Below are 11,455 nucleotides of genomic sequence, written 5' to 3' on the forward strand. Positions count from 1 at the left end.
ATCGGACCTACCGATTTTGGGCGGGCTTTTTGGTAATCGGACTGGCCGATTTTTTTGTTCTTAAAAATTCGAATGGGCATACATCCGTTCGGATGGTCCGATTTGGGTGTGGTATATATATATATATATATATATATATGCATCCACAGAATCTAAACAGCTCATTTCATTCTTCTTTGTTGCTACAACTCTCTACATCTCTTCTTTGCAGAGCTTTTCTTCTCTATTTGTAGATCTCTTCTTCTCTATTATCATGAATGATAGAGTAAGGTTAAAAGTATATTATGATGGCTATATTTTATTACAAACATCAGAAGGAGTGAAATTTGTGTGTGATAATCCGTTAGATATTATTATTCCATTCACACTGTCATTTGAAGAATTAAAAGGGATCATATGTGAGAAGATAGATTTTGAAATATCTAGGAGAGTGTTATGTATTCTGTACAGATATCCTATATGACCGACGAGGCGAGCATGCAAGAAATGTTTTCAGTGTATCTTGAAAGTCGGTCGTGAATGACGTTTATTGAATTGGAAGATTACAACAGTGATAGTGAAGAAGAGTTCGAAAGCAACTACGAGGTCGTTGATCCGGGTGGAAACGAAGATCAAGCTGACGAGGCTATGGTGGCAGATGTAGCGGACGTGGCAAATGCACTAGCAAATCAGCAGCCGTTTGTGGAGTTGAGTTTCATGCGGTCGTTGGATTTGGATGCCATGCATGCACCGGAGTATCCTCAATATGTAAATGCAGGTGCGCCGTTAATTTAAATTAAGATTTGTGATAGTATGATTTGTGCATGGGTTATGTGTTTAGGACAAATACTTAAGACAAGGGTAAATAGGCAAAATATAGCATGTAATTAGTAATTGTTTAACGTTTAATATAGTCAAATTGGTGATTGAATCAAGCTGGCTCGGCCGGTACTACCGGGGCAGACACTTGGACAGGGCCGGTTGGTTCGACCGGACCGGCCTGTTCGCCCGGTTCAATCGGACCAGTTTGGTCGACCAAAATGACCGATTTGACTGGACCGGCCATCTAGACCGGATCGGCCGGTCCAAATAAGCAGGGCATTAGGACGGGAGTTGACGGTTCGACCGGACCGGCCGGTTCAACCGGACCAGCTTGGTCGACCAGAATGACCGATTTGACTGGACTGGCCATCTAGACCGGATCGACCGGTCCAAATAAGCAGGATATTAGGACGGGAGTTAACGGTTCGATCGGACCGGCCGATCCGACCGGACCGACCGGTTCGACCGGACCGGCCGATTCGACCCGACCGGTCGATTCGATAACCGGTTCGGTTTTGAGAAGTACGTTTTCCATTGTTCTGTGCTTATAAGTTTCTTACATTATTAGTTCTGACAACTCTAAAATTTGTGATGTTATTGCAGCAGAGCTTATGCCGGATGGTGAATTTACTGTGGGGATGGAATTCAGTTCTAGGGAGGCAGTGATTAAGGCGATGAAAGATTATACAATCCGCAGAGGTGTGGATTATCGGGTGCATGAGTCAGAACCGACGACATTCTATGCTAAATGCACCCAGTATGGTGCAGGATGTGATTGGCTGATCAGGGTGAGCAAAATGTCCAGAAAGTTCTGTTGGGAGATAAGGAGGTACAACGGTAGTCACACCTGTACTAGGGCCACCATTTCTCAAGATCATTCGAAGCTAGATTCCAACACAGTTGCAGAAGCAATAAAGCCGTTGGTAGAAGTTGACCCGTCTATTAGGGTGAAATCAGTGATTGCGGAAGTACAGTCAAAGTTTAACTACACCATTAGTTATCGCAAAGTATGGTTGGCTAAACAGAAGGCAGTGGAGTCAATTTTCGGAGGGTGGGAAGCTTCGTACGAAGCCTTGCCGATATGGTTTGAGGCCATGTGTCACAAGGAGCAACACGCAGTTGTTCATTTTGAAACAATGCCTGCGTACCAGGGAGATGACTTGGTTCCTAATATTCGTGTGCTAAACCGAGTCTTCTGGAGTTATTACCCTTGTATTAGAGCCTTCAGACATTGCAAGCCAATAGTGCAGGTAGACGGAACTCATTTGTATGGAAAGTACAAGGGTTGTTTGTTGGTTGCAGTCTCACAGGATGGCAACAACAACATCGTGCCGATTGCATTTGTCATAGTTGAGGGAGAGACATCTGAGTCTTGGCACTTTTTTCTCAGTAACTTGCGACAGCATGTTGTGACACGTGACGGTGTGGGCCTTATCTCCGATCGACACGACTCCATTAGGTCTGCTATTGCTCGTAGTCACGGAGCGTGGTCTCCTCCCAGAGCATTCCACATGTTTTGCATCAGACACATAGAGTCCAACTTTCTGAGGAAATTCAAGGCTCCGTATCTGCAGAAGCTTATCGTCAACATCGGTATGATATTTACGATTACATTTACTCCTGGACTCAGTTATTATGATGAACGTTTCTTATGGTGGGCCCTTTTTTATGTGACAGGATACTCGCGAACAGTTCGTGAGTACGAGACGCGTTACCAGCGATTACGTGAGCGGGGTGAGGCTTATACCAACTGGTTGGATTGAATTCCGCGTGAGCAGTATGCCTTGGCATTTGATGGGGGATATCGATGGGGTCATATGACAACCAATCTAGTGGAATGCATCAACTCGGTATTGAAAGGGGCTCGCAATCTTCCAGTCACTGCACTTGTTAAGGCAACATTTTACAGGCTTAATGAATTATTCACCCGAAAAAGAGCCGAGGCTGAGGCTCGAATTAATGCAGGACATGTGTTCTCTGAGCTTGTAACCTCCAAACTACATGCAAATCAGCGGGCAGCAGGTAACATCCAAGTTAGTTGCTTTGACCGACAGAATGAGGTATTCGAAGTGCGTGAGTGTCCTAGTGGTGTGGAGTATACAGTGGACCTCCGTCAACAACGGTGTGACTGTGGTGAGTTCCAAGTTGACCGGCTTCCGTGTCGACATGTGTTTGCTTGTTGTGCAAACCAACGTCTTGATTGGCAATTGTATGTACATGATGTCTACAAGATGGACCAGATTCGATGAGTGTACAGGGCTAGGTTTAGGCCACTCGGGAATCCGACAACATGGCCTGTTTATCATGGACCTCAATTCGTAGGTAATCCATTCCTAAGACGGGTATCCAAAGGTCGGCCAAGGATGACCCGGTTCTTGAATGAGATGGACACTCGGATGTTGCGTGGTCCTAGGCGATATAAGCAATGCGGGACCGAGGGCCACAGCCGTAGTAGATGTCATCAACGTGGTGGGCCAAGTAATCCGGGTGCTACAATGCAATAGAGTTCCGGCCTTAGCGGTTACTCGATTTAGTGTATGACTTTGAGTATTTTATATATTGTATGACTTTCGTATGTGACGTTATTGTATGACGTGATTAACAATTCCCAATCAAGACATAATTCCTTCTTTTTAAATATATCATCTTTAAATGTATCATGTTTAAAGCCAAATCTTTTTAGATATTTACTTCAATAGAGACTTTCAATTTTATTAAAATTTCGGCAGCATCTCCTCTAAAACTCGGACTTTGCCACCCTATTCGGGTCCCATCCAAGTATTTCTCAAACCTGTTCTCAACTATTTCCAAACTCAAACATTCAACAAAATTGAACCAGTTCTATGAATAATCCCAACACATTCTACATAATTAAGTCCGACATGCTACATAAATAAGTATAAGACATGGTACATAAATAAGTCCAACACATGCTATATAAATAAGTCCACGAAAATAAGTCCAACACATACTACATAAATAAGACATGGTACATAAATAAGTTCAACATCATTTTCTCATCGCCTATTTTACATCTTTGACTAATTTCTTGCATTTCTTTGCAGCCTTCTTAAAAGCGGATGGGGTATACCGACTAGCGCTCCACCGAGGGGGGTCAGCTCTAAGGTTGTATCCTTTTCCCTTTTCGGTAGTGGTTGTACCTATAAAAACATTTGATAACCAAATAGTCAAATAAAGTAATCAACTCAAATAATTGATAACCAACTAATTCAACAAACAACTAACTCAACAATGAACTCGATTAATCAATACTCAAATCACATAATCGATGACCAACTAATTCAACAAACAACTAACTCAACAATGAACTAGATTAATCAATACTCAAATCACATAATCGATGACCAACTAATCATATCAACTAATCAAATCGAATAATCAATAACCAACTACTTCAACAAACAAGTACTTCAAAAATCAACAATCAAGTAAAATAATCAATTTACTACAACTTGTTTTACCTGCAGTAGGCGCTGAACCATGAACCGGACCATCACCCCCATCATCATCATCCTCACCATCCGCCTCATCCTCGTCGTCGTCCTGATCGTCATCCTCATCATCATCCTCGTCTGCAACCTCATCCCCATCTGGATGGTCAACCAGAAAGTCATCATTGTCCTCATCAGCTGGCTGGTAGCTCTCTAGAATGAGATTCATCAGAACACGACGATCAACGCCGCTCTGTATGATACCCCTCGTGGCATCATCACTCATACCAGAGTCAACAGAAAATCTACCTCCGGATGTACCAGAGGAAGTGTGCTATCGAGGTCTCGTATCCAATGACAATCTACCTGGAGCTATCCCACTCGGTTGGGCCATCTGACCGGTGGGAATGTCTCTGTAAGCTGGATATGAGTAACCTGGACCAGGAGCCATGAACCCAAGTAGCTGGCTAAAAGAACCTTGTTCAATAGATTCTTGGTGCGGGACACTACAGTACTGCTGATATACTGGTGGAGTCAGGTAATCCGCAGAATGCGTGTCAGGAATGTATGGAGTGAACTGGTCAGGATCTTGTTGTGCCTGTGTTTGTGAGGGGGGCGGTGGTGGTTGCGGTGGCGATGGTGGTTGCGGTGATTGTGGGTCTTGGTTCTCCTGGTTATGCATAGGATCACCAGGCTGATTATCTTGTGGTTCCATCTGTGACAGCTGCAAGTGGTCACCAAATGCACCTCGATACCAATGCAAGTAGATATCTGCCTGATGCTGTGAGGACACCGTGTCATCGACAAGAACTAGACTATACCGGTTCGTCCACTGCATAACCCAGGATGAGTGGGTTCCAGACCAATCTTGATTCTTCGGACCTGTCAGAACTTCGCCGTGTGCTTCACCTAGGTCTCGCTCCTGATCAGGAATACCCTGAGTCAAGCCAAACTACCTCCTCAGTCTATCAGATGCATGCCACTCAACACATTCAAAAGATATAAGTGGAACTGTGACACTCCAAATAGCAGAATGCTGACGGATATCAGGAGGAATCACTTCCGGATCGGTCCTTCCAATTGCATAAGGCTCCCAAACAAACTGCACACATTATGCAAGTAATCATAGGATTACACACAGAATAATAATACGGCTAAATGAAAAGAACTGCTTATTTATTACAACAAACCTGTCCTTCTTGCAGAACATCCAGATCTCTCCTATAGGTCTCAAGGGTACGAAATCTGTAAGGCCGATTCTGACGCTCCCAGTTATGGAACCTGACATCAAGCGAGTTGCTAACTTACATTTATGGATACAATTTAAAATACACTATTTAAAAGCGTTTAGTAATTAAATTTACCTATTTGCAATCGGAAAGATTTGAGGATTGCTTGGAATCAGCGCAATGAATGGTAGACGGGTCCAAGCCCAAACAAGCAACAGTGTCAGCGGACCATCAATCTCCTTACAGTCGACCCGAGTTGCTCTACACAATGATCTATACAGGTGTGCCAGGCAGGCCGATCCCCAGCTGAACTGTATGATCCCCGCAAAGTTACGGAGTAACGGCAGAAACTTCCAGTGCACCCCTGATGCAGACTTATCTCCAAACATAACGGTCCCAAACAATAACATTATGTGGCACTTCACGTAGCTCTGAATCTGGATATCATCAACCAACACTAATCGTTCTTTCAATGCTCGAAACCAAACCAACTTGATGAAACTTCCCCTGCACTCTAACTTCAGAGGTGCAACACCAAACTGGTCCAGGCATTCAATCTCTAAAGCCTCATGACTGCTCAGTGTCAGTCCCGTAACTGGCAAACCATTCGTCGGCAGACCAAGAATTAAAGCCACATCCTCCAGTGTCACGGCACACTCACCAAAAGGAAAGTGGAACGTGTGTGTTTCAGGGCGCCATCTCTCGACCAGAGCATTAACCAATGCCGACTGGCATTGGACAACTCCAATCTGTGAAACATGATAAAAGCCTGTGTCCCGTAAATACCCTTCCACTATTGGATTGTACCGATCCGGCGGCATATAGTGGTCACATTGCAACATTCGTTCACCCTAAACACAAACATTATATTAAATAATTAACAAATTAAATTTATTTATCAACTCAAACTTTCATTACCAAATAACCAGTAAAACCTATCCACAACCACAACCAATAAAAATACCTATTAAATAAAAAACTATTATACTATATACTAATACTAAAGTAACTATCCAATTATATTCTAACAACATACATACAACAATAAATCAACCGTTAATCATTTATTAAATATTTATGTTATACTTATAACAAAAAATAGTTAACTTAATAACTTTTACATCATAATATTTATTTATTTTACTATTTTTCTACGAATGCTTAATCATCATAAATAAATATTATTACTACAAAAAAATTAATTACTAATTACACTAACAATATTACTACTTAACCATCAGTATATCAGTTATTATTATTATTATTATTATTATTATTATTATTATTATTATTATTATTATTATTATTATTATTATTATTATTATTATTATTATTATTATTATTATTATTATTATTATTATTATTATTATTATTATTATTATTATATTATTATTATTATTATTATTATTATTATTATTATTATTATTATTCCTATAAATTCGGTCATAATAACTAATATTAATAACTCTTTAGTTTCTTTATCATACATACCTAATAATAACAGTATTATTATTATTATTATCATTATTTTAATTATCTTACTAATAACAATAATCACTTTATTATAATATTATAATGCAACTAAATAATATTATTACACTAATTTTCTAATTTCTGTATACTACTAATTTCAAAAATTATTTTAATCAAATTAAAATATTCAAACACTATTATTACACTAATTTCTAACATCATCTTCATAATAAATTACTAATCTCTAACATAATAATAACTATTATTTTAATTAAAATAAATTTTTTTAAAATAAAATAAAAACTTACATAGTTAGGATGATCAAGATAATTAGCAATGTGGAGGTCCAGACGATTAACATCTTTTACTCTTCTCCTTCTCCTCGGCATTGTTAACAAGTGGTCCAATTTTTTTTTCCTTTGCGTTTTATGTAAGGAAGGCCATGGAAGAAGCTTGTGGGGTTGCAGGGGGAGAGAGTTTGGTTGCTGAAAGTGAAAGGAAATGGCGAGGGGATGCACCAAAATCACCAAAGTGTTGCTAGCTTCACCTCGGGGGACACTTGCATGCGTGACACATGGCTGGGGGCACAAATCGGACCGTCCGATTTATGTACCCTCCCAGCAGCGAATCCGGTCCATCCGATTTGCTTCCATAAATCGGACCGTCCGATTTCTTCATTGCAGCCGTCACATCTGCGTGAAGCACCATGGACGACCATAACGTGGTTATATACCAACGGTTCCCCAATATAAAAAATAAAAAAGTGTGGAACATGTGCTCATTGTTAAAAGATAATAAAATTAAAAATATAAAAATAAAGAAAAAGTAATTTAGAAAATACCTATGGTGACAGGGTCTCTTTTTTCACTCTACATCGTTATATCCAAAAAATAATTAGAGGAGACTGGGGTAGGACCTCAATATGGAAAATATGGGGAGCCCTTAAAGCAACATATCTCTTCCTGTTTCCGATCCACCCTCTTCTTCTTTGTTGAAGTTCTTCTTCCTCTATATCCTTAAAAAAAATTTAGAGATGTTGATCGATCTAAATTTTATAAAATATCTCAACTATTCTGATTTTTTATTATGTAAGTTTATTTATTAATTTTTTTATATTTCAAGATTTATAATTATTATTGTTAGAAATTTAATTATAGTTGTTATTAGAAGTTGAATTTAGGAGTGACAGATTTATTATCTAAAAATATATGTTTAAATAATAGTTAGAAATATATATATTTAAATGTAGTTAGAGAATATTTTAAATGATAATATTTGAGTTTGACTAATATGATATATTAATAAAAAATACATATTTAGAATTTTTTGTAATAATTTTAGAAATTATAATTAATTAATTAATTTTTATAATTAATTTTAAAAGTTATATTAATTTTTTGTAACAATAATTAAACTAAATTACTGATCTAAACAAGCACTAGAGTGGTTATTGTCCCCTAATAATTTAGACATTATTATTAGAGAGGAGTGCTACTCTTACTCTTAGATCTTTTTTCTTTGTGTTATGTTCAGTCACAAAAAAAAATTAAATTACTGATTTGGAGTAATGTTGATAATTTTGATTAATAATTAGATTTCGTAAAATATAATATGTTTGTTTTTCGGTCATTGTTAAAGTGGAACATTATCAGTTAAATAAGAATTGAAAGTATCTATTTGTTATTATTATTGATAATAAGTTAGAAATAATTTCTAGGATTATTAATTAAACTTAAAAGGTAAAATATTATTACTCGGGAGTTTAATAAATTGGATTTAGTAAAATTATTTATTTTAATTAGATTTAGTAAAATTATCTAGATAATTGTGTGATTTCAATTAATATTTCTTGTTTAGTTAATATGAACATTTTTTAATAATGATAATTAATTGGTAGGTTAGTTAGTCATACATGGTAATTACTTAATTTGGTAATTAACAAAAAATTTAGCATGAGTTTAATAAATTAGTTGCTCTAGCTAGAGAATTATTATATTTTAGTAGTAAATTAGTAATTATTAATGATTTGACTAATAATTTGATATGTTTTGTAGAATTTACGGATGTTATGTGATCATTCGGTCCTTCTTGATCGGTATAATGATAGGATGGAGGAGCATTTACGATTTACTGGTTTTTATCCTTGTACCAATATTTTCATCATTTGACTGCATTTATTATTTTAACAATAAACAACTATACGGTTTATTCTTCACAACTTTCTCTTTAACATCGCCTTCTTCTTAAGGCGACCCTAGTCAATTACTATAATTTGGGTGACTGGTAAAATCATTTTAAACTCAAAACATATTTTTAAAGTGTCACAGAATATTTTTTTGATTTTATTATTTTATCCTTTATGATAGATTTACTAATTTAAAAATAGACTATTCATATTACATATTATCTCTTCATCCTAAACATAAACAATACTACCAACATTTGAATAATTACAATCGTATTTTGTCATTCTTTTCATATAATTTTATATTCTTACCATACCACAAGCATTCCAATGTTCACAACCCTAAACAAAACATAATCTGTCATTCATCATAAATAAAAAAATCATTAATTAATACTTTAGTCATTATTAGCCATGACAAAGCAGGTAGACTGCCCTACTACGTCAGGACGCCAAGCAAAGTCAATTTCAAATGCTAGTCCGTTTAGTTTTATGGTGGTTTGACGGATTAGCCCGCTTAATGCTTTAAAAAAATAATTAAAATTAATGAAAATAGATAATTAAAAATCAAAATTAAAATAAAAAAGTCAAACTACAATATAATTTTTACTTTTTCTTTTCAAAATTTTTACTATGATAAAATTGTTCGCAATAATATCTGCCAACAAAATTATCATTATTATAAAAAAATAAGTCACACAATTTAAGCATATATATAAAAGTCTAAAATAAAATAACAAAAGTTAATTAATTACACAATTTGGTACGGAGTTGTTTGATTTTAACAAATAGCCGCAGGAGAAAGAGGGATTTGGTTGTTTGGAGAGGATGACATGCAGCACGAGTATTATTGTGGCGGAGTGAGTGTCCCGGACATGAGTGCTTCTAGTATTTATGACACTGGCAGAGCCAGCAGGTTGGATGTTGGTGCTTTTGAGACTTGTGGTGGCAATGGACCTAGTGGTTAGGATGCGGGTACTTCTGAGGGTCATCCATATAATCTATGGACAGAAATTACTCCTTTGAAGAAATACATCCCATTGTATTTTTTGAAAAAAGCGGCGAAATTACTCATGAAGAAAGCGGCGATAGGCCTTCAGAAGCACATGCATCATGACCACTAGGTCCACCACCCCAACAAGCCTCCAAAGCACCAACATCCGGCTTGCTGGCTTCGCCAGTGTCATAAATACTAGAAACACTCGTGTCTAGAGCACTCGCTCCACCACAATAATACTCGTGTTGCATATCGTCCTCTCCGAACCCCTCTTCCTCCTGTGGATATTTGTTCAAATCAAACAACTCTGTATGCGGTGGTTCAGAAGCATGCGGAGGTTCGAGAGTATGCGGTGGTTCGGAAGCACACGAAGGTTCAACAGTACGCGGTGGTCGATCCATCAAAAAGTCATTAGCATGAGCTGAGACGGAACGATGACCAACAGAGGCTCAAAAGTAGCATGTCTTTGTTTGAGATGGCTAAAATAAATCACCAGTGTCTCTCAGTACTTGAGACAAACTAGTATCATCAAATCCAACCACCGGACTGAAGTGACCTTTTGATGGAATTACCATTTGTGGTATTTACGGCTCTACTGACAGTTGTGGTTTCGATTTCGGTTTGGATTTCGGTTCTGGTATGTAATGTTGCTCATAAGCTAGAAACTGATGTTGTTGCTAATGAGGTGGAAACTGATGCTGTTGGTCATAAGTCAGTACTTGATACTGTTGCTCATATGCCACCAGTACCGGAAATTGTTGCTCATAACCCGAAACTTGATACAATTTCTCATAAACCGGTACTTGATATTGTTTCTCATAAGCCGGCACTTGATACTATTACTCATAAGGGATAAATGGCTGTTGTTGCTCATAAGGAGGATATGGATGCTGAGGTCCAGGTAGTGGCGGGGGTTGCGCTGGTGGTTGATTCACCTCTAGGGATGCATGTGGAACTCTATCTGACAACCTTACGTGATTGTTGTACCGGTGTGTGTACCAATCATATATAGTATAGCGGGAGATGGTTAAAGTCGGCAATTGTGTCTCCTGTTTGTAGTGTATTATAGCGTTTAGAAATCTACATATCGACCCAAACTCTGTTCCTTTCCCTCCAATCATGGTCCTGTGTTCCGATCAATCGCCTAATGAGCATATCCAATCCGAAATGTTTTTTTCGGACATACCGCTTTATCGACTCCTAGGTGTCTAATAGTTCGGTGTCTCTGTATCGCCGAACCCATGCCAGGTTTACCTTTCCCAACGTGTGATCGTGCAAACCGGGCTGCCTACCAAAAACTCCTAAGCAGATCTCCACC

The 11,455-nt window shown here is 37.8% G+C and overlaps 1 protein-coding gene across 1 annotated transcript; it reads left to right on the top strand.

Annotated features, from left to right (window-relative positions):
- Positions 1–519: 519 nt before the first annotated feature.
- LOC130974814 (uncharacterized) lies at positions 520–2,564 on the top strand. Its single transcript, XM_057899664.1, has 2 exons — positions 520–757; positions 1,405–2,564. Exons 1-2 carry the CDS (start codon positions 520–522, stop codon positions 2,562–2,564), a joined length of 1,398 nt encoding a protein of 465 aa, XP_057755647.1.
- The last annotated feature ends 8,891 nt before the right edge of the window (positions 2,565–11,455 follow it).

Source organism: Arachis stenosperma, chromosome 1, assembly GCF_014773155.1.
Source record: "Arachis stenosperma cultivar V10309 chromosome 1, arast.V10309.gnm1.PFL2, whole genome shotgun sequence".
NCBI lineage: Eukaryota > Viridiplantae > Streptophyta > Magnoliopsida > Fabales > Fabaceae > Arachis > Arachis stenosperma.